The sequence below is a fragment of the Pseudophryne corroboree genome, chromosome 1 (assembly GCF_028390025.1).
Source record: "Pseudophryne corroboree isolate aPseCor3 chromosome 1, aPseCor3.hap2, whole genome shotgun sequence".
Classification (NCBI taxonomy): domain Eukaryota; kingdom Metazoa; phylum Chordata; class Amphibia; order Anura; family Myobatrachidae; genus Pseudophryne; species Pseudophryne corroboree.
The window spans coordinates 410,038,733-410,061,522 of record NC_086444.1 but is presented as its reverse complement, the minus strand read 5'-3'; the positions used below and the strand labels follow the sequence as shown (position 1 = coordinate 410,061,522).

General features: G+C 40.2%; 2 protein-coding genes across 2 annotated transcripts in view; both read left to right on the top strand.

The window, feature by feature from the left end:
• FICD (FIC domain protein adenylyltransferase) overlaps positions 1-22,790 on the top strand; it is a 1,034,845-nt gene that overhangs the window by 289,039 nt on the left and 723,016 nt on the right. The window lies entirely within an intron of this gene.
• The window catches only part of LHX5 (LIM homeobox 5), a 42,384-nt gene that overhangs the window by 187 nt on the left and 19,407 nt on the right, over positions 1-22,790 (top strand). Inside the window, exons 1-3 of the mRNA XM_063913563.1 lie at positions 1-323; positions 3,466-3,689; positions 11,161-11,438. The exon at positions 1-323 is cut by the window's left edge and continues 187 nt beyond it. Of these exons, the coding sequence (XP_063769633.1) occupies positions 151-323; positions 3,466-3,689; positions 11,161-11,438 (675 nt within the window). The 5' untranslated portion in view covers positions 1-150. The remainder of the gene's footprint in view (positions 324-3,465; positions 3,690-11,160; positions 11,439-22,790) is intronic.

Here is a 22,790-nt window from a genome sequence, read left to right as displayed (position 1 = left end):
TTCTTTCCTGGTAGAAGTGTACCTTTGTCAGATGTGCTGCTATTACACGGCCCGGGGACAGAGCTGAGACTGAGGGTGGTGGTGGTGGTGCTGAGTCGGGTATATGTGGATTTCTTTGGAAATATCCAGCTGTAGGTGCTCTGGTTAATCATGATGGTCCATTGCGCTGGCTGTGAGAGGCCCATCCTGGATCGTTTTCTTCTCAATGTCCTGGACCGGGCTTGGCATGTGAAATGTGTCCAGTGTTGTGACTGTAAATGTAACCTTACAGAGAAGTGTTTCTCCAGGGAAGGCAAACTCTACTGCAAGACCGACTTCTTCAGGTAAGCAAATATTATTATTATTATTATTATTATTATTATTATTATTATTATTATTATTATCGTTGTTATTATTATTATTATTATTATTATTATTATTATTATTATTATTAGTTGTTGTTGTTGTTGTTGTTGTTGTTGAGATTATTCTTTTAGCCAGGTAATTCATGCTTTGCTGGAAAACTGATGTTTATATTCACAGGAATTTTGTACCTTACAAGATTTTCACATTTCAGTATAATGTGTAATATTTTATTTGGCTCACAGTATTTGTCAGTCGTTTGTGTATACACAGATGATTCCAAAGTAGAGAACGATATACATACACACATTGTGGGTGACACACACATACTGTATGGACGGGAATGCATGTGTTGTTATTGGTAGGGTATTAAACAATATACGTCTTATATGTGTGTATTGAGATATATATATATATATATATATATATATTTACAAACACGTGCAATAACATGGTACGGGAATGGGGAAGATATACATGTCAGGTGACATAAATATTAATGAATCCAACTTGTTTTGTTTCACAGCAACATTTGGGGATAATGTTTTATTTATTTGTACACACACACACACACACACACACACACACACACACACACACACACTGTGCTTCATATATTTTAATTTCTATTCTCGCGCTTAAAATATATGGTGTATTGAATACAAACAAGAAACCTGATTTATGTTATACGCAAAGTTTTGGAAACAAAGTGCAAACATTGTATTAAGTTTATATGTTTTATGCTTAACAATAGAAGGTCCTTTCCTTTATAATGCAGAACTCACCCACCCTGCCGAAGGGGCCAGGCCAGAGCTCTGACAGTAGGTCTCACATTGGAATAGGTTAAGAAAAAAAAGATTCCGATTGTCACAAGTGGAATGTTTCTTTGTCATGTTAAACTCTGAAGTCTATTTGTGTACTTTCAATGCAGTGTAATGTAATTGACCTAAATCTACTCATTTAAATCGGCATTTCACTTCTACCTCCCCTGCTCACCTGTGAGGGTTTACTTGCTTTGCAACATTTGATTGACAGATAGTTTTGTAAGCCAGGTGAGGAAGAGGTTAATTAGGTCCTTTTTCCGCCATGAAACAAATGAGTACTTAGTTTTAACTCGCTGGTTACTGAAAGTCCCCTCCCAACTAATGTGGAAACTATTTAGGAGCATTTAATGATTTTTGATAAGGTGCAGGTGAGCTAATTATTTTTCTGGATAAGGCAACCATGACTTATGACCTGTATTACAGTCACTACATCAAAGTCAGATCTCGCCTGAGGTGAAGAGTACTTGAGGGTGTTGGGCTGCTACACTATCTATCTTAGACATAGATTGTATATATATATATATATATATATATATATATATATATATACACATATATATATATATCTTTACATATATATATATATATATATATATATATATATATATATATATATATATATGGAAACGGGGCCTGGACTGCACACCCTAGCTTATTATAATATATATGGATATATATACTTCTACTATGTTTATGATAATTGTATTTTTCGGGAATAGGACACACACACACACACACACGCGCGCGCGCGCGCGTGTGTGTGTGTGTGTGTGTGTGTGTGTGTGTGTGTGTGTGTGTGTGTGTGATGTAATGCTTGTGGGGTGGATTATAGTAAATAAAATAAGCTATTGATGCAAGCGATATCCATGTCTCATGATAAAAGTTTGATTACTTCAATATTTTTTTCCATCCACATATTTATGCTATAAAATATATTTCAAAAAGTGCGCACATTTAGGTGTGTTTTCCGTAGTTGTTCATTGGTAAATAAATACACGCAGAATTCATTTCCGTGGGGCGCCTGCTTTATTCCTAAAGAACCCGCAAATGGGTTGCGCTAGGGACATTAATCTATGACTGTCCTGTACATTACATGACCTACCCCGTGTGTGTGTGTGTGTGTGTGTGTGTGTGTGTGTGTGTGTGTGTGTGTGTGTGTGTGTGTGTGTGTGTGTGTGTGTGTGTGTACACAGAATAAAAATATAAATCTGTTTCACACTATATCTATATAAAATCTTCTTTTTTTTTTCTTTCCTTACTCATTGTTTTCGAAATGGAAGAATAAATGGTAATATCACATAATGTAAATATGAAGTATATGTACACTATGAATAGATGAACAAGAAATCGTACATTCAGTATTTTTGGTTGCTGTTCCTTTGAGCTAAAAATAAAAAATAGCTAGTTTAAGGGTCATCTTATTATAAGGGACATATATAGATATAGATAGATTCATGGATAGATAGATAGATAGATAGATAGATAGATAGATAGATAGATAGATAGATAGATAGATAGATAGATAGATACGCATTTAACATTTTAAAAGTGTAGAAAAAAAGAAAGCTTATTTAAGTAGTTTTAGGCGCTGAATAAAAATATACTTATATTTGAACGAAGTTAGATTACTTTGGCTATTACTAATTCATCTAGAATTCATTTAGAGTGGCTTATTTAGGACAAGTTTAAAACAAAATAAAAATGTATCTAAATTTATATATAGATACAAGAAAACACTGATAAGTATTTTCATATGTTGTAGTAAAATGAGTTACATATTCTAATGTAGGTTTTTTTTATGTAGCTCATTTTATTTAGTGTTTGGCTCTAGCTGGATTGAAAGTTTTTTATTTTGCTTTTTACTTTCAACGTGTTAATATTCATATTTTATTGGGGCGCAGAGGAGCCGAGCTGATTCTATATACACGTATGTAGGCGATTGTTCCGTCTATATATGTCTCTGTGTATAAACATCCACAAACTTCCCACATAGGGAGATTTGGGGTGACATAAGCAAGCCCTACGAAACTACTGTAGCCCTTGATCGGGTGTCTCCTTGGCCATTTGCTCTCTCTAACCTTGGCCATCGCTTACATGATTTGGCTCATCTTTGCGTGTACCACTACATAAGTAGATGTAAACTAGCCGAGGAGCCTCACGGACTCCAGCAGAAATGTATGTATTAGGAATCACATCATTTTTTAATTATATTTCGCAATTTATTACTAATTGCCAGTTTTTAGCAGAATACAACTGATGTTTTATTCCCCTTCTGAACCTTTCACGTTTACCTTTGCAGGAGATTTGGTACAAAATGTGCTGGGTGCTCCTTGGGGATCTCCCCCAGTGACCTAGTGAGGAAAGCCAGAAACAAAGTGTTCCACTTGAATTGTTTTACCTGTATGGTCTGCAACAAGCAGCTTTCTACTGGCGAGGAACTGTACATTATAGATGAGAACAAATTTGTCTGCAAAGAAGATTATGTGAGCACAAGCAGCCTGAAGGAAAGCAGCCTTAACTCAGGTGGGTTTATTCAGTGACCAGCTAGTTAGCTGCAGTCTTCCTTGAGGTGTTAGGTCCAAGTCATTGCCTTTATCTTGTGTTATGTTAGATCAAGTGCAAGTGAGTATTTACGACCTATGAATATCACTAATATCAATTGATTCATCAATATTACATTGTGTACCTTGTCTTATTACCGATACATTGATCTTGTATAGCCAGCGATGTATATTTTACTGTAAAGCCTGTTATGAATACATGCATAAATTATATCGTTTAAAGTTGATTATGTATATATCCTAAAAAAAAACCTCTTTCTCGCTCTCTCGCACGTATCATTTTACTCTCATTTCTCTGTGCATCTCTCTGCGCCCCCTCCTCCTCCTCCTCCTCCCCCCTCTATCCGCACCTCGGTTCTAACGCTTCCACATGAGCCCTTAATAGAGGTCATGATTTGCTAATCTCAGACAGAGCTTAGAGATACACAAACACCCCCTCCTGTCTCCTGCATGCCAGCCTGTGGGTTGAACTGAAAGCAGGAGCAGCCATCTAGTCTGAGCATTACCACAAGTGCCAGACACACCTGCTTTTGTTAACCAGCCAGCATCACAGAACACCGCTTTCACACATTACTACCATTTGGAAGAGTTTTTCCACCCAATCTTTTAATGTACAGTACCATTCATTATCCCATGCACCAAAAAATATTCAACCACACAATCGTCAGCTGCTTGGACTTGGAAGGGACATCACTTCCATATTTCTGTTCATTATGTTCACTTGCTCAAAACAAGTCCAATTAACTATAAAACCTTGTTAACAACAGGTTACCATCCAAAATGAAAGCTCTGCCTTTCCAGGTATCTCTAATGTAGATTGTTTTACAGTGAGTTCACCTGTACATAGTACAGTATTGTAAAATGCAGAGCTCCAATGTAAGCACAAAAGTGCCAGAATTCTGCACCTTCAACACATTTTTCTATAGATCAGTTGGTTGTTTCCAGCTAAATCCGGACACTGTACATTTGAATCACTTTACTTAAAATAGTAAACACCAAATTTGCTTTTTTTTCTTTTTTAATATGAAAAACCTCAGCAATTAACAACGATAGTCCACGGTTCACCATTGGCTGGATTAAGGCAACCACCATATCAAGGAAAGCTGCATACAGTATGTGGAGCATTAACTTAACACTGTAAGGTGTTTGAGAATGTTAGTTCCTTTTATGAGGTCTTCAGCATGGAGTTTAGGTTATTTAAAAAAAAATATTTGTTCTTCTGCAACCAGACCTGCTTATTCAACCACTGCAGTTCATTTATTTATTTATTAAGCACTATATTATTATTATTATTATTATTATTATTATTATTATTATTATTATTGTTATCCTATGTTTATATAGTGCCACATGGGATCCGCAGCGCCCAATTACAGAGTACATAAACAAATAAGCAAAACAGGAAAACAGTGACTTAAGGGCCCCGTGCACTAGAACGATATGTCTAGAGGCTGAAGTGGGGGCAATTTCCCTTGAACTCTCCCGGGAGCTTCCCGGGAGGGGTTCCATACGATTCAAACTGATTTTGTACATTTTGCATGCGATATATCTATGCGATCCCAGCCATACCTGCGGGAACCGACATATAACGAGTGCAGCAGTAGCGATCTGGAGGATCCGATGCTCACGAGGTCTGCGCATCGGATCGGATACACAGCCAAAATGCCCAATTTCACCCAATATATCGGCCCGAATGCCCGAACTGGGCTGAAATCGGGCATTATCGTTCTAGTGTATGGGGCCCTTTACAGTTCAATACAATATTGGACAATTATACCCCTTTTACACTCGCAGGAAAGTTCATTCCCGGGAATGTGTCCCAGTATATTTGCCGGGACACATTCCCGGGAATGACCCTTTCACATTAGCGGGCTGACCCGGCATATTGCCGGGTCAGTGACGTCACAGCTGAGTCTCCCAGAGGCGGTGCTTGGAGATAATCTTCTCCAAGCACCGCCTCCTCCTATGAAGAGAACGGGTGCCGGGTCGCCTTGACTCGGTATACCCGTTTACACTGGCAGCTTCCCGGGACGGTCCCGGGTTCAACCCTGCTCTAGACCTGGGATGAAATCCCGGGATGCTCGTCCCGGGAAATTGTCCCTGTACCCATTTACACTGAGACAAATCCCGGGATGATGCGCGTTCACGTGCAATATCCCAGGATTTTTCTGCGAGTGTAAAAGGGGTATTACAGGGTATATAAACATAGCTGCATCCACAGACAATACTGAAATAAGTATCAGGGTGGCAGAAAACGGATGGATTTGGTGCCATTGAAGGGAGTATGGCGTAAAAGATAGTTTAAGTCAAAGAAGGAAAAGCAAATGATGGAAGAGGGCCCTGCTCTTGAGAGCGTACATTCAAAGGAGAAGAGGTAGACAGACAGGTGTGACATAGTTGGGGTAGACAGTGCGTGTGGAACAGAGCAAGGTCGTAGCTACGACAGGTGCAGGGAGTGCAGCTACTGTGGAGCCCAGAACTGAGAGGAGCCACCTTCCCTGTCACAGATATTGTACATGTGTTATATACATTTTTTCTTGTTGGATTATACATAGAGGCACTTACAAACTTTTGCTTTAGGGCATACAATATATCTAGTTATGCCCCTGGACCTACTTATTGTAATGTGGTATAAAATGAACAGAAGAGCTCTATATTATTACCTAATGTAAAGTGGATCACTTTAATGTGGCACAGCACGAAGTGAAGGCCCTATAGCTTTTGGCATTATATGAGCTGAGGGCACTGCAATATGGCATAATATGAACTGTTGACACTGTATGTCATAATGTGATTTGGTGTACAGTCGGGCATAATGTGTATTGGCAGCCCTGCAATGTGACATAATGTAAACTAAGACACTACAATTATTGATAAAATAGACTAGGGCGCTATTATGGGGCATAAAACTAACAACTGCCATGCAGAGGTGTCTCCACAGGGGCCCCTTAAAAATTTGGTTTGGAGCACACAAAGTACTGGCTATGCCCCTGGAACAGTGGGTTATAATGGGAGATGGCTGGGTTTAGTGAAGAAGTGGGTCTTGAGAGCCCGTTTGAAGTTCTGTAGAGAGGTGGAGAGTCTGAGCGGAAGAGGTAGAGAATTCTAGAGAAAGGGAGCAGCACATGAAAAATCTTAGAGGTAGTAGTGGGAGGAAGTAATCAGTAGGCAGGAGAGGCAGCATACATTAGCAAAGTGAAGAGGACGGATGGGAGTTAGTTTAAAACTAGGGGTGGTTTAATAGAGAGGACTCCCTCCTCCCCTCTGACAGCATAGTGGGCTCTGGATTTGTGCCAGAGTCTACTGCGCATGTGCAAATCTCTGGGAAAAAAGCAACATTTTCCAGGTGCTTACTCCCTGCAGCGCCAGCCGACATGGGAGAGGTTATCCTGAGAGGTAATTATATGGGTGCAGAGGGTTGGCTCTGTACACCCTTCACCCATTACAGATTTGACAATGGTTAAAACAGCAATTTGGGGAAAGGGGGTGACATTAAATTCACACAAAAAAATAAAAATGCTATAACAATAGAGCATCCCATTGGAGACTGATGACATTATCGAATTAGACTTAGTGAGGAGATTTATCAAACGTTTTAAAGAGGACAAGCAGAGAAGTTGCCCATAGCAACCAATTAGATTTTAGCTATCATTCTTCTACTGCAGTCTATAAAATGACAGGTTGAATCTAATTGGTTGCTATAGGCAAACATTCCTTGGTTCTTTCAGTGGTTTCATGCATCTGCATTTAATATCAACTCTCAATAGTATAAAAAATAAGGGTAAAGAAGAGATAAACTGGAAGATATGCTATATTTTATACTTTAATAAAGTACTACATTAAAAAAGGCAAGTTTAGGTTTTATACTGGAGATATATGCAGGGTAATGTTGTTCTGTCAGCACCACAAAGGTCAAGAACTGGATGACACATCTGATCTAACGTAGCTGATATGGTTCCTTCCACCATCTCCTGTTAGCATGTTGTTGTTGGAGCTGGCAGATTAATGTGTTGAAGTCTAATCTTCCCTTCTGTGATCAGCAGACAAGTAGCCATTCTCAAAGATCCATGCAGCCTTTGCCATGATTTGCTTTGTACTTCTTTTGCTTTTCTATCTAACCTAACTATGCTTTAAAGAAAAAAAAAAAGTTGATCTTAGTGGGTACAGTTTAAATGGTTCCGGTATGAATGGTCGATACTGTTAAGGTTGACACTCATTAGGACGACCACTATTGGTCGACATTGAAATGGTTGACATGGACTAATGGTCGACACGTGAAAATGGTCAACACTTGAAAAGGTCGACATGAGTTTTTTACCTTTTTTTGGTGTAGTTTTCTGCGTAAAGTGACGGGGAACCCCAATTAGTGCACCGTGTCCCCTCGCATGGCTCGCTTCGCTTGCCATGCTTCGGGCAAGGTGCCTCGCTCCGCTACCGCTGCGCTTGGCACAGGTTACCGTTCCCAATCGTAGTCCACGTGGATCGTAAAGTATGAAAAAGTTCCAAGAAAGGAAAAAAATGTGAAAAACTCATGTCGACCTTTTCATGTGTCGACCTTTCATGTGTTGACCATTTTCATGAGTTGACCATTAGTCCATGTCGACAATGTAAATGTCGACCAATAGTGGTCGACCTATTGAGTGTCGACCTTAACATTGTCGACCATCTGACCAGATACCAGTTTAAATATTTGTGAACTCTTAATGTATTTAACATTGTGTCCTCTGCTCAACACAGCATAAAAATATGAAATAAAACTATTTGATTCATAACATTACAATGTGCTATTATTATAAATGAATTCCAATGTTAATGCGATAAATGGCACTAGTTTATTTTCTACACATTGAACAGTGTTACTTACTTTGACATTTTGGCTACAATGTTTCGTAATTGCCTGGGTGAAGACTTGAAATACAGTGGGGGCAGGTATTATTATTATTATTATTATTATTATTAACTTACAGTATATAGTATGAGACGAAGGAGGTAAAATATTCTGCTGTAGAATAGACCGATGTTAATTGGCCAGTTTGTTTAGTCCCCTAGATTGTACATATTATGCTGCCTACTAAATTTGGAAGGACAGGAAAGATTTACAGTCGAGATCCTTACAGTCAGCACTGATGCTTTACCTTGTCTTACCTAGATCCTAGTTGTCCTTATACCACTTATCTAAAATATAAATGGATTAATATGGCAGAGTAGTATGGCTCTACTTTTATAGTGGGAATAGATAATGCACAAATAAATAAAGAGGAGGGTGAGCAGGGCACTGACCCCAACAACACTGGTTCATAGAGATTTGTTTATACTATACTTAGTATAAAAAGTTACTATTATCCTCGTGATAACTGTACGAATGTGTTAACATTGTGGACTGTGTATTCATGTTGGGTTTATTGGCTCTCCAAACCAAAAAGTAACCACTTTACAAATGCTTTTCTGCCTTTGGCATTAAATGTTATTGTTTGTGTAAAGCAGCAACAATTACACAAAGTGATTCTTGTGTAATTATTGTAGTTTCAGGGGGGGGAGGGGAAACAGAGCCTAAAACATCACTCTCATGTTGCTTTAAAATTATTATTTGTAATGTTTCACTTATTTCTGACTTAGGGGGTCCTTCCGAGTTGATAGCTCGCTAGCTACTTTTAGCTGCCGTGCAAACGCATAGTCGCCGCCCACGGGGGAGTGTATTTTCTCTTTGCAAGAGTGTGAACGCCTGTGCAGCCAAGCTGTGCAAAAACATTTTGTGCAGTTTTTGAGTAGGTCTGGACTTGCTCAGCCCTTGCGATCACTTCATTCTTTTTGGTCCCGGAATTGACGTCAGACACCCGCCCAGCAAACTCTTGGACACGCCTGCGTTTTTCCAAACACTCCCAGAAAACGGTCAGTTGCCACCCACAAACGCCCTCTTCCTGTCAGTCTCCTTGCAATCGCCCATGCAAATGGATTCTTCGTTAAATCCATAGCTCAGCAACGATCCGCTGTGTACCCGTACGATGTGCCTGCGCACTGCGGTGCATACGCATGCACAGTAGAGACCTGATCGCTACTCTGCAAAAAATGACCCCCTTAGTCGTAACAATTATTTTGTTCATTAGGGATTTTTTTTTTTTTTTAATATGAGTACTATGTTAATGGTTTTTGGTTGTGCAAGCACATTCTCATTTGTTATTCCAAACTGTCTTGGGTGGGTTGACGCTGTATTGGACAAGTTTAGCTGTTTGGAGGTCCATTCTGTGCAGCTAGTGTAGTTCAGGTCCAAGTTGGCACTGATGATGATGATAAGGATGATGATGATGACTATAAGCACCACAGGGGAAGATGCATAAAATTCTGCACATGGGCAAATATTTATCTACATTATTTACACATATGCTTGTTATACGGAAAATATACCCAATTTACTTTTAACTCTGCATAAGCCCATTTGTGCCTTGACGTAATAACACAACCTCTACCACATACCTTTACCTTAATGTGCCTTTCTGCTCACCACTCTTCACATTCACCAGCCCTTGCTCCTTCCCGATCACCAGCCCTTGCTCCTTCCCGATCACCAGCCCTTGCTCCTTCCCGATCATTAGCCCTTGCTCCTTAACAATTACAGGCCCTTGCTCCTTCCCAATCACCAGCCCTTGTTCCTTCCCAATCTCCAGCTATTTTGTGGACCAAAGCAGTTTTCATGACAATGCTGTGTAGGACGCAGTGTCTTATGAACTTTGGTCATATGGTGCCTCAAGTGATGTTACTGGTCCCCCCTGCAGCCTACAACATGGCCACTACAACTGTGCTGATGACATGTCTCTTTAAAAAAGTTGTTCACAAATTATCTTCGCATTCCCAGCAGGGTTTCAGCTACTTATTTTTCAGCCTGAGGCAGCAACTAAAATTTTTCCTTAACATTCCTTAAACTAACCAACATCATTTAGCGTAGTACATAAATTAAGACACATTAATTCCCACTGTATTCAGTATTAGATCCATTATCTAGAGAAAACACCTATACATACAATGCCTCAGAGAAAATGTAATTTATTTTTGATGTGCTGCCCCCAAAGCATGCTGCTCCTCCAGTTTGCCTAATTGTAGGGTTGACTCTGGCTTAAAGTTTCGGCAGCTTTCCACTATCAAAGACCATATGAAACTATTGATTTGACAGTAGCCATGGGGCATTGCATAATTCTGGTATCAACCTTACTTCAGACTTTAACTTTGAAATGTAATGTAACACTGGTTAAAGTAAACCCATTTGCTATTAGCTGTGAATTATATAAAATAATTACCATAAATGTTATTTATGTCTATAAGTAATATCATTGGCTAGAGAGGTTTTCTTTTTATTTGTACTATTTTATGTGCAGTTAATTACTGTTTTGCAATACATTATCTTATGTGTTTAGAACTCTTATTTTTTTTCTTTTTCTTAGTGTCCTCTTGTACAGACAGAAGTTTATCACCAGATCTTCAAGACCCCATACAGGATGAAACTAAAGAGACAGATCATTCCACATCATCCGATAAAGAGACTGCCAATAATGAGAACGAGGAGCAGAACTCTGGTACCAAAAGAAGAGGACCTAGGACCACTATTAAAGCAAAGCAACTAGAAACCCTCAAGGCTGCGTTTGCAGCTACTCCAAAACCCACAAGGCATATTCGAGAGCAATTAGCCCAAGAGACAGGGCTCAACATGCGGGTGATTCAGGTAAAATGACTGCTAACTATTTGGCATCTATAATCTCTACTTTACTAGTCTTTATGTCAATTGTTTATAATAACTTTTTTCTTTATATGTGCACTTTCTATTTCACTAATTAATAATTATTTATAGGCAAGAGCAGAGGCTTTCTATATTTGGGGAGGAGGCTGAAAGTCTCCAGTGCCCAGAATCCTTCTCCAGTTCAGAAACCAGAAACCTCCGTTTGCTATAGCTTGATCATTTTGGGGAAGGACAATTATGAAACACATCTTGCAAAAAGTTGCTCCAAATTTCCGTAATGATCAATGCTGATTTTTCAATAAACCATTTTTTTTAAGCTGGCCACACAGACAGAGATTTAGGGCCTAATTCAGACCTGATGGCTAGGCTGCATTTTCTCACAGCCTGCAATCAGATGTGAGCTGCGTATACACTGCAATGCGCAGGTGCATCAGACCGCAGCAACGGGGATCACTGGGCAGCAACGGGATGGTGCGAAAAAAGCGATCGCATGGAGATTGACAGGAGGAGGGCGTTTGTGGGTGGCAACTGACCTTTTTCAGGGAGTCTTAGCAAAAACACTGACGTGTCCAAGCGTTTGCAGGGAGGGTTTCTGACATCAATTCCGGTCCTGGACAGGCTGATGTGATCGCAGCGGCTGAGAAAGTCCTGATTATTTCAGCTGCATATTAATTATTTAATTAACTAGTTACCAGCCCGTCAAAATGATGGCACAACGTAATATTAATGTCAGCGCCAGTGGCTATGCATGCCCGAACAGAGCAACACTTGACTTGCTCCGTCGGGTGCCATCTAGTGGCCGCCGGTGCACAAAACACTTGAATTCCCCTTATAGAGGTGAGGAGCAGCGTTAGCATTTTATTATATAGGATATTATTTATTCTGTTCCTCAGTTTAAGTGGCAACACCCTATAATCTGGGGGGTTTGCTGTCCTAGAGGTCAGAAGCCCATCAAATTCTTACCTCCAACAATCTGAATTTAGAAGTAAGTGATTACACACTAGACAATATTGTGTACGATGTGCATACGCACTAGACAAGATCGTGTATGATGTGCTGAATTCATACACATCGGTCACAATATCATCCAGTGCGTATGCACTATGTCGCTGATGATTCATGCTCCCGTGCATCATCAGCAACAGCCATGCTGCTGAATGTAGCATGCCCCCACCCCCCCACCCGCTGTTGTGTGTGTGCATGTACTTGCCGATGCCGGCACCAGCTCAGCTCACTCACACAGCAGCACCGTTATACACTGCTAACGTTCTCACTGCCCATGAACTGAATGTGCACTTTACTGTATTCACCATCTGGTTAGTAAAAAACAAACAAAAAACTAATCATTCAAATGCAATGTGCTTCCATGACCTAGTCCTGCTCCAAGAGATGGTAAAACATAGGCATTAACTATACAGACATATTAATTGAAATAGATTAGCCTGTGGAGTAGGCCATATTTGTTGATTCCCACTAACGCTCCGGTGAGGGTGGCAGAAGACCTGCATCCTCGGGAAATGGAGGTTGCAATTAAAGAGCGCCATCCTTAGTAACAAGCCCACATGGATTATTATCCTGGGGTGGAGGGTGGATTCCAGGATGGGTTCCTTTTTAATATTAATGGTATGTTATTATAATTGCCACCATGTATCTAATTTCTTAAGATATATTTTAATAACATAATTTGCCACCATATCTAAAACGAAACTATGGAGCAAAAAAACAAAAACAAATAAACACTGCTGTCCTAAAATCTCTACAGTTTAAGTATAGGGGTTTTTTGTTTTGTTTTTTTGTTGTTGTTTTTTTTTTCTATACTCAAAAAACCCTACATCCATGGCCTATGCAATATTTAATTCTTTTAAACATTGGTGTCTCCATATGAATCAGAGATAAAATACAAGAATAAAAGTATTTAAATGTAAGTTTTCTGTTAAAGGAATAAAAGTGCCTAAAATAAGATTTATATGAAGTCTATACAGTAGGTTTTATTTATCTTCAGAATATTGTACATTTAATGCTGCCTTTTAAACTTTGCTTTCTACTGTGTATAATGTCTGTGTCCCATTACTGGTATTCATTTTAATTGAAGGATTAGTAGAACTCTAAAAATGAAACCTTTCAGTAGATTAAGTAGCACGCTTTTAAAGTCTATGAAAAGTATTGTGACAAATTGAGTGAAGGTTGACAACTGGGGAGATGTGCTTGGAAGTAGTAAGCGGCTCGGATGTTGCAATAGGCCACAAACAGGGGAATCCTACAGTGGATGATTACATTTGTTTTCAGTCTGCTTTAACTAGCTTTGCTGTTTTTCTATTTTAAAAAGCAGTTACCGCAGGATGCTGATCTTTCAAAGTGCTTCTATGGAAAGAAAACATAGTAATATTTTAAAGGGCAAAACCCCAGTCTGTGTAAATGTGTACAGGGTGACTGATAAATTCAGAAATCTAAATCACTGGAAAAATGTACAAAACAACTTGTCCAGTTTTATCTTGTCTAGTTGGTGAAACAGGTGTAAACCTCTATGAAATTGTTAAGCTTTAACTTTCTTTTTGTTACATGTTTTGTTTTTTTGTTGGACTTTTCAATTTTCATGTAGTCTTTTTTTTCTACTTTTTTTTATTTAAGTCCTTGCCTATTATTCAGTTTGAAAAAGATTGGTGTTTTTTAATCCTCAATTCTGCGGCAAAAGAGTGAGGTCCTTGCCTTGTCTCTCAGACGGGGGTCCCCATTCATCCCCCTTAAAGAGTTGTAATCCGGATCCTATAAGCCCTTTAGAGGGGCTTGTACAGGATATGATGCTTTTGATAAAGTGGTTTTCATGTTTGATGGTTTTCATGTTCCTTCTCTCGCGGCTTATCCCAGTAAGAATTCCTCCAAAGTTCGCAGTAATCCCTCATCTTAGGGGTGGGACGCCATGACAGAACCCAACTCAAGGGAGGAACTGTAGACCTGCGGTTTTAAAATGCCATCACATTTTCACAATAGTGGATGATCTCTAGTTTGCAATCACCTCTTTTACAGCATGTCGCTAAGTATTTCATACAATCTTTAGTTATTGTTCCCTTCAAAAATAAGTTGTGTTAGAAAAAAATGAAAGTAACAACTTTAGTCAAAATAGACTAAAGTCAATATCAGAACCTTATGTTTGGAAGGTATAAACTGGGATCACAATGCACCTTGCCCAAATTGTTATTGTATTGTTCTCCTGCAGCGACACTTGTAATATGTTCCTCTGTCGTTATTTTACTTACTGTCTTTAGAACGGACCAGGTTGGACTGGGAGTGTAGCACTTTGCAGATTTTGATGCTTTTTGTACATACCAGATCATATTCACATGAAGCAACTGTGTTACCATTTTTTATTCCAGTTGGAGATTATAATGTTTCATTTTCTTTACCATTATCTAATCGAGAGTTTAACGTTTAATTGAAAGTTTAATAGAATAATGTTCTGTATCTTGATATTTAGTAAATTTTGCATTGATTTTTCTGCTTGCTTTACATTTTTTAGACTTTTTAAATTAATAAATTTATTCATTAATGATAAGTTTTGACATACATAGTTTGGGAACTAAACTTGACAATTATAATCTTGTAGCAATCCCATTTAAAAGTCTATTTTCTAAGTGGGACAGGTCATCTTTAGGGAAATGTCAGCCTGATTGGAAAGCATTTAGGACTACATATCTTCTTTTTATTTCTTTAAATGTTCCACTAAGACTGTGCTAAATAATGTCTAGTTCCAGGGATTGCACAGAAACAGACTCACATTCTTTGTTAAATTGTTCTTTTCCAATTCACTCCATTGGTTCAGTGCATTAACATATGAAAGGCAGTACGTTTATTTTGTCCCCACAAGTGTGCTTTTAAATGGCAAAGGCGGCCCAAAAACTAAATAATGATGAGTACAGGGCAACTCTATCAAAATGACCACATACTCTACAATTGTCTTTGAGAAAGCTATCTTATTATTTTATGGATATGGGTGTATGGTGCCACAGAGTATTAAAAAGAACCCTCCTGCTACAGTATACTCAGGGATATTTATCAATATTATTTGCACTAAAATATTCTGAAAATTAGTGTTTTCACACCATTTCACATTATTTTACTATCACCTAAATGAATGGGCAATTGGAGGAGAATTTGCTAAATTCTCCTCCGAACCCTTACTATCACATTTCCCATACTGGTAATGGGAAACGTGGTCTGCTAAAATTTACCAACCTGAAATTGTTAGAAAAAATATTAAGTAGGGAGTCCCCTTCTGTGCTCAGCCATATGTGTCTAATAGACTACTGATCACAGTGCAAACAACATAATAACCCCCAGAAATCTGATCTGTACTGTGAACTGAGATACTGTGAAACTCCCGTCTGGCATCTCATTTTACAGCAGGGAGAGGGAGCCCAGCGATTAGCTGACCGGCTCACTGGCTCACCAGATCACCAATACCCTGAACAGTGGTAAGTGTTAGCTTAGTGGGAGGGTGGCAGGAGAGAGAAAAATACCATGATAAGTGCGGGGTAGAGATTCGCAGGGGCAGAGCGTTCTCGCAAGCTCTGTCCCTGCATGCAGTATTTGATACATTCTTCAGAAGTATTTAAATATTGCAGTGGTATCACTGTCCAGAACAACAAGCGGCTGCTGACTTCCCTAGGCTTAGAAGTGCTACTGTAAGCCCCTCTGGCTTGGCTGGGACTTTTCTAAGCATAATTGAAGAGGTGAGTGGATAAAAGTGTTACGTAACAATTTTCTGAAAAATTGGATTATTGTAAACTGGGAGTGTTCTGACTCCTTGACCCGATCGCCACAGCTGATCGCCTCCAGTTTGGCCACCAGAGCGGCAGGAACGACTGTACATCCAGCTTAGAGTACTTTAGAGAGCTGCCCTGTGGAAAACTTCCATTATTTATAAAACTACAAAAGTGTTCCTGATATGCATAGATATTCTGGCATTACGTCTCTATATTTGTATTTTCTTTTATACTCTGTGCCACTGGCGTATCTATAATGGGTGCAGTGTGTGCAGTGCACACAGGCCCTGGGTCCACAGGGGGCCCACACCGCACACACTGCACCCATTTCTTCTATACTCACCTTTCCGGCATCCATTGGTGACTGTGTGTGGGCCCCCTCCTCTCCTGTAGCCATCACCACCGCTGCTAGCGCTAGAGACTCTGGCACAGTGCCAGAGTCTACAGCACATGCGCAGAACTCTGGAAAAAGGGCGCAGCGGCCATTTTTCGGAGTCCTGCGCATGCGCTGTAGACTCTGGCACTGTGAGTGCTAGCAGCGGCGGTGATGGCTACAGGAGAGGAGGGGGCCTACACACGGAGTCTGCACACGAGTCCCCTCCTCTAGAAATGCCGCTGCTCTACGCCTCTCCATTTGTTTTCTGGCCATTCACTAATAAGAGTCCTTGGTAACTAAAAAATTAAATCATCAACTGCCTGTAATCTAGCAGTAAAATGGAACAGCTATGGCTTCACTAAGCTTTCTTGAAAAATTGGGGGTATTCAATTAGGGACGTTTGTTTGCCTAGACAGAAAAATGTTACTTTTTCGCTATTTTGTAGGGCGAATGGGGATTTACCCTATTCAATAGCAGGGCGTTTTTTTTGCCTAGGCGAAAAAATTCGGCAGGAGCGAAAAACATGTAGATTGGCGAATACCCGTATTTTCGCACCTAGGCCGGCAAAAACGCGGGCCGTTTTCGCAGATTTTGAGGCATTTTATGCCAATGCCTTTTCGCAAACAAAATAAAAAATAAAAAGAGTGAATAGGCATTGGCCAAAATGCCTTAAAAAACGGACAAAAAAGTCCCAATTGAAGACGCAGGGGGGTGAATTCAATAGCCCCAAAATTATCAGAGAATACCCCCCTTAGACTTACATCATTATTTTTATATTTGTGTCTCTGAATGTAAGAATTACTATACAGATTGGCTGCTGTCTAGTTCAGGACCATTTTTTAGAATGAATTGCAGTTCCATTTGGTTTGAAGGACGTTTTTATGCTCCAGATTTCTTTATCTTATTCCTGTTGGAGTGTGGTGTTCAGATAAGACATTTTTATCTTTATTTTTTTTTATCAGATTTTGTACATCTGATGCCCCTTCATTGAGAGACTGAGAATTCCATATACAACTAACGTATGTATGTTCATATGCCTGGCTTCACCAGTTTGATGTATGTGCACTTATATTAGGGTGGCACCCCTTATTGTGGATGTACCGCAATATGTGTGTGTGTGTGTGTGTGTGTGTGTGTGTGTGTGTGTGTGTGTCCGTGTGTTTAAATCACACACCTATGTAACTTTGTAGGCTAATAATATATTTAGGAAATAAAAAATTGTCCTTGTTGACTGTACGCTGAAGTCTGTTTTGTGTTTCCTGTGTCTGCCATTCTGTCACTTGTGTAGCAGAACGTACATTTTGTTTAGATGATCCACCCCCATGGCTGTGTTGCGATGCTTTTATAGTCAGTGACCTTGTTTGGACCAGTAATAATGTGATGTCACCTGGTCCTTAAATATACATGAACAAGCAAACAAACTGACCAATAGCTTTCTCTAGTGAGATCTGGTGATACACAAAAACATGGAAACTACTGAATTCACTGCAAGGTGGTTTCAAATGTAATAAAATAAACAAATATAATAGCCAGAAAGTCTGCTTACCCTGACTTCCCACTATATGTTATGGTTTTGTTAATACGTAAAGCATGATTATTTTTTCTAATCAAGAATGGGTACAACTAACCATACAACTCTGATATACTGCCCAAAGTGGTACTAACATTGCACACAAAGCACACATGATAAGACATAGAAGGGGTGTTATATCAAGAGATAAAGTTGAGAGAGATAAAGTACTAGCTAATCGGTTTCTAACTGTTACTTGATAGGCTGTGTTTAAAAATGACAGGAGCTGATTGGTTGGTACTTTATCTCTCTCCAAAGTTTCCTACATCTCCCAATGAATGTGTGACCACAGGAGACAACTTTTTTTAAATTGAGGATTCTCATTTACCCCCATTCTCCCAATGTGACTGAAAAGTGCCCTGCATAGACTGTATAGTGGTAGCCCATTTATTGGCTAATGCATATGCCTGATATTTGTTGCTGCTTCTGCATGTCGTCAATCTGTAGTATATACTGAGCATTTCTGAGCACCTAGGAGACTGACAAGCCAATAGCAATTAAATGTAGCAAAGATACAAAGTAGAAACTAGGTACCCCTCTTCCAATGTCTCTGCTCTGGGCCTGATTCCGATTTGTACACAATGCTGATGTTGACATAACAGAGCAATTACCAGCTGACTGCGCATGCGCCACGATTGCACTGCACATGTGCTAAGGTACCTTTGCAGTGCTGCTCACCGTAAGGATGTAACCGCAAAGTGATTTACAGGAAGGTACCATTTGGGGGAGGTAACGGTGAGTGGTGGCAAAAAAAACCTTTTGATGACTGCAGTGAGTGTCTCTATTCTTTTCCGGGCAGATGCTTCACTTGCGATGCTTAGCAAATCCATAGCCTGAAATATTGCAGCTTTGTAGGCTTTTGTGTATGCATCGGAATCCAGTCCTCCATAAAATGCTCTCTGTAAGATGGAATTGATTCACGTTCTATGAACCTGCACACGTTTGTAATACCTGAGAATTACTTGGGTCATATTCAGGTCTAAAAGACACAGGGGGATATTCAAATGTTTGAAAAGTCGGTTGGGTGTCTGTCTATTAGATAGGAAAAAACAGACACCTAACTCACTTTTCAAACAATTGAATATCCCCCATAGAAATTTGTGGTGAAAGTTCTTTGTACATAGAAGAGAAATGTGTAAGATGCTGAAGGTATACCATTTACATCATGGCGCTGCACAACGAGAAATACACATTTTATGGGATGTTGTCTTTGTCTCTATGTATTTAGCTTGTAATCAACATCTAATTTATGACTCCAAAACAAACATGGTGTTGTGGACATCTGAAATGATTATCATACTTAAATGACACTTTATCGATATGAGCAATAGATTGTCCTAAACTTATTGATGGTTTTATTATATAGGTGGTCTTGTTTTAATGTCCCATGAGATATTCTTTTTGGTACCTTAAAAGGGAAAGAAAAAGCTGTACTTTGCAAAAACCAATATAAATCTAATAAGCAATGATATTTCAAAGCATAAACATTTATTAAAAAAAACAATGTGCCACCAATGCATGAATGCTACAAAGTCATTTAATGCAACAAAGTAACAGTAATCACAATTGCTGCTTAAACATATAGGACAACACGCACAATTAGAAGCAGTTATAGCTCAGTCTCAAACTTCCCCTTAAAATAGTGCTAAGGTCCTTGAGAAAACCTCTGTTTTTTCATGAAAATGTCCCAATCGATAAATGTTACAACTTGGAAATGCAGTTCTATGTACAGCTGTCATAGGTGTAATATCAGTAAGTCTAGTGGTGTAGGTAGTCACACACAGCCTGGCTCACCTAAGTTCCCAAACATTAATAGTGCTAGTAAATAATGTATACTTTAATATAAGGGTCTGACTTATCACACCACAAAAAGTGAGCTGGCGGTGCCGTATATATGGAGGAGGCTGCTGACAGTGATAACATCTTGCCAGTTGAGGATCCTTTTGCATGGGAGGCCTATTTATGAGGTTGGATAAATGCTGGCCTGAAAATCTAAATAATTTATGAAATCAGTAGGGATTGCTTTACAATGTATGGTATAAGGCTATTTTCTGGGGTGGGGGTGGCGATCATATTGACTATATATTTTACATATAAGCCTTTCATTTATAGAAATGATTTAAATGTAAAATATATATATTCTTTGTACTAACCATGGAACTGTAAGCTGGAGCCAAGCTTCTGGTCCCTTACAAGTTCAGATGCTGCACATGCTCAGTACAGCAAAACAGTGGCTCCAGAGCAATAAGTAACCCGTCACTACGGATAGTTTGTGTTGGTGCAGATGCAACAGAACCTTTCCCCTGTAGTCTTACCCTCCCTCCGCAGCCTAACCATAATCCTTCCCCCTGCAGCCTTACCCTTACACTCCCCCCCACAGCCTAACTCTAACCTTCCCGCTGCAGCCTAACTTTAACCCTCCCCCCGCAGCCTAACCCTAACCTGTCTCAGATACTTACGTTCGTGATGCCGTCAGTTGGGATTCCAGCATTGGCATTCTGATAGGTGTTGGGATCCAGGCACCAGTCTGCCAACTACATCCCGATAGCACAAATATGATTAAAATATCTTGTATGTTGTCATTCCAGGCTACCTACATAGCACAGAGTTCCAAACAGGGGTGGATTTCCCACTAGGCACATGCCTAGGAGTGACACTTGCTGGGGGGCTGGGGGGAGAGGGCGGCACAGCATGCTCACTTGCAAAATAGCACCTGCTAGGCCTATAGCCAGATGATTAATTTTTGTTGTTTTTGTCATAACAACGATTTTTCTTATTTTGTAACTGGTGAGGGGGAGGAGCAACGGTCAGTAAATTGTGGTGGTGGGGGGAGGGAGGGAGAGGCTGGTGCTGCTTTCATAGTCGGGAGGCCCTAACATGAAGGGGCAGTGACGTGATGGGGGACGACCGATAATGTTGTGTCTAGAGACGGCAAGACCCCTATATCCGCCCCTGGTGCCAAATTGACACTTATTCCTCTTTTACACTGAGCCTCTGACCCAGGATATTGCTGGGGCAACCCAGGTCTTGGCTTGGAGTGAAGGGGTCAACCTGGGTTCAGTGCACTGGGAATTCAACCCTGGTCGAGAATAAGGTGCAGTGTAAATGGTGTGACCTGGGTTATCTAATCTGGATTTCGTTTAAAAGCTGCTGAAGTGCTGTATACGCAAAGGCTCGCCTTAAGGGAATTACATGCAGGGCAGACACAGGTGCAGTGTGACTGAAAGCTATGACCACTGGTCCAATGTGCATTGAGAAAGAAGTTTGAGCAGCTATGACAAGGCTTGAAACCATGGGGGGTAATTCAGAGTTGATCGCAGCAGCAAATTTGTTAGCAGTTGAGCAAAACCATGGGGGTCATTCCGACCTGATCGCACGCTAGGATTTTTCGCAGCGCGTCGATCAGGTCAGAACTGTGCATGCATATGCACCGCAATGTGCAGGTGCGTCGTACGGGTACAAAGCGGATCGTTGCTGAGCGATGGATTTAACTAAGAATCCGTTTGCACAGCCGTTTGCAAGGAGATTGACAGGAAGAGGGCATTTGTGGGTGTCAACTGACCGTTTTCTGGTAGTGTTTGGAAAAACGCAGACGTGTCCAAGCGTTTGCAGGGCGGATGTCTGACGTCAATTCTGGGACTGGACCGGCTGAAGTGATCACAGCGGCTGAGTAAGTTCTGAGCTACTCAGAAACTGCACAAAACTTTTTTGTACCGCTCGGCTGCACATGTGATCGCACGCTTGCAAAGCAAAAATACACTCCCCTGTAGGCGGCGACTATCTGTTCGCAACACTGAAAAAAATAGCTAGCGAGCGATCAACTCGGAATGACCCCCCTTGTGCACTGCAGGTGGGGCAGATGTAACATTTGCAGAGAGAGTTAGATTTGGGTGGGTTATTTTGTTTCTGTGCAGGGTAAATACTGGCAGCTCTATTTTTACACTGCAATTTAGATTTCAGTTTGAACACACCCCACCCAAATCTAACTCTCTCTGCACATGTTATATCTGCCCCCCCCCCCCCCCCCCCCCCGCAGTGCACATGATTTTGCCCAACTGCTAACAAATTTGCTGCTGCGATCGACTCTGAATCAGGCCTCATGTTCACTTTACCTGTATCGGACCAAGGATATAGGTGTGAAAGGGGAAACTTTATATAGTTGGGTTTTTTTTTTAAAGTTCAATAATCTTTGATATTCTATACCTAAATGCAAATACTGCTTTTGATAAAAAGTAACCTAAAGAAGTTCACAAGCAATCTTATGATGGCCTATATTGCATATTTTTTAAGGAAAGTTTGCTGAATATCGAATGTTTTCAGGGGCTACCTGCAAATATGAAGCATCACCAGGATGTGTGTGTGGGGGGTGCAGCGGATTTCGGAGATATGCAGCAGACCCCAGTTTTTTATCACGAAATCAACACTAATAGTTTGTAATGGGAGCTACCAAAGCTGCATTAGGGAGCTTGGCCCCGGTAGCTAATGCCATCATCTGATGGCGTTAACCCATATGGCCTACATTCTGCTATTTGTATTTGGAGAGGGATCCTCTGCATGGTTCTCCGCTGCGCAAGTGTCTTAGGCTCACCGTGTCGGAGCCTGGAAGTAAAGTGATATAAGTATCCCTTCAC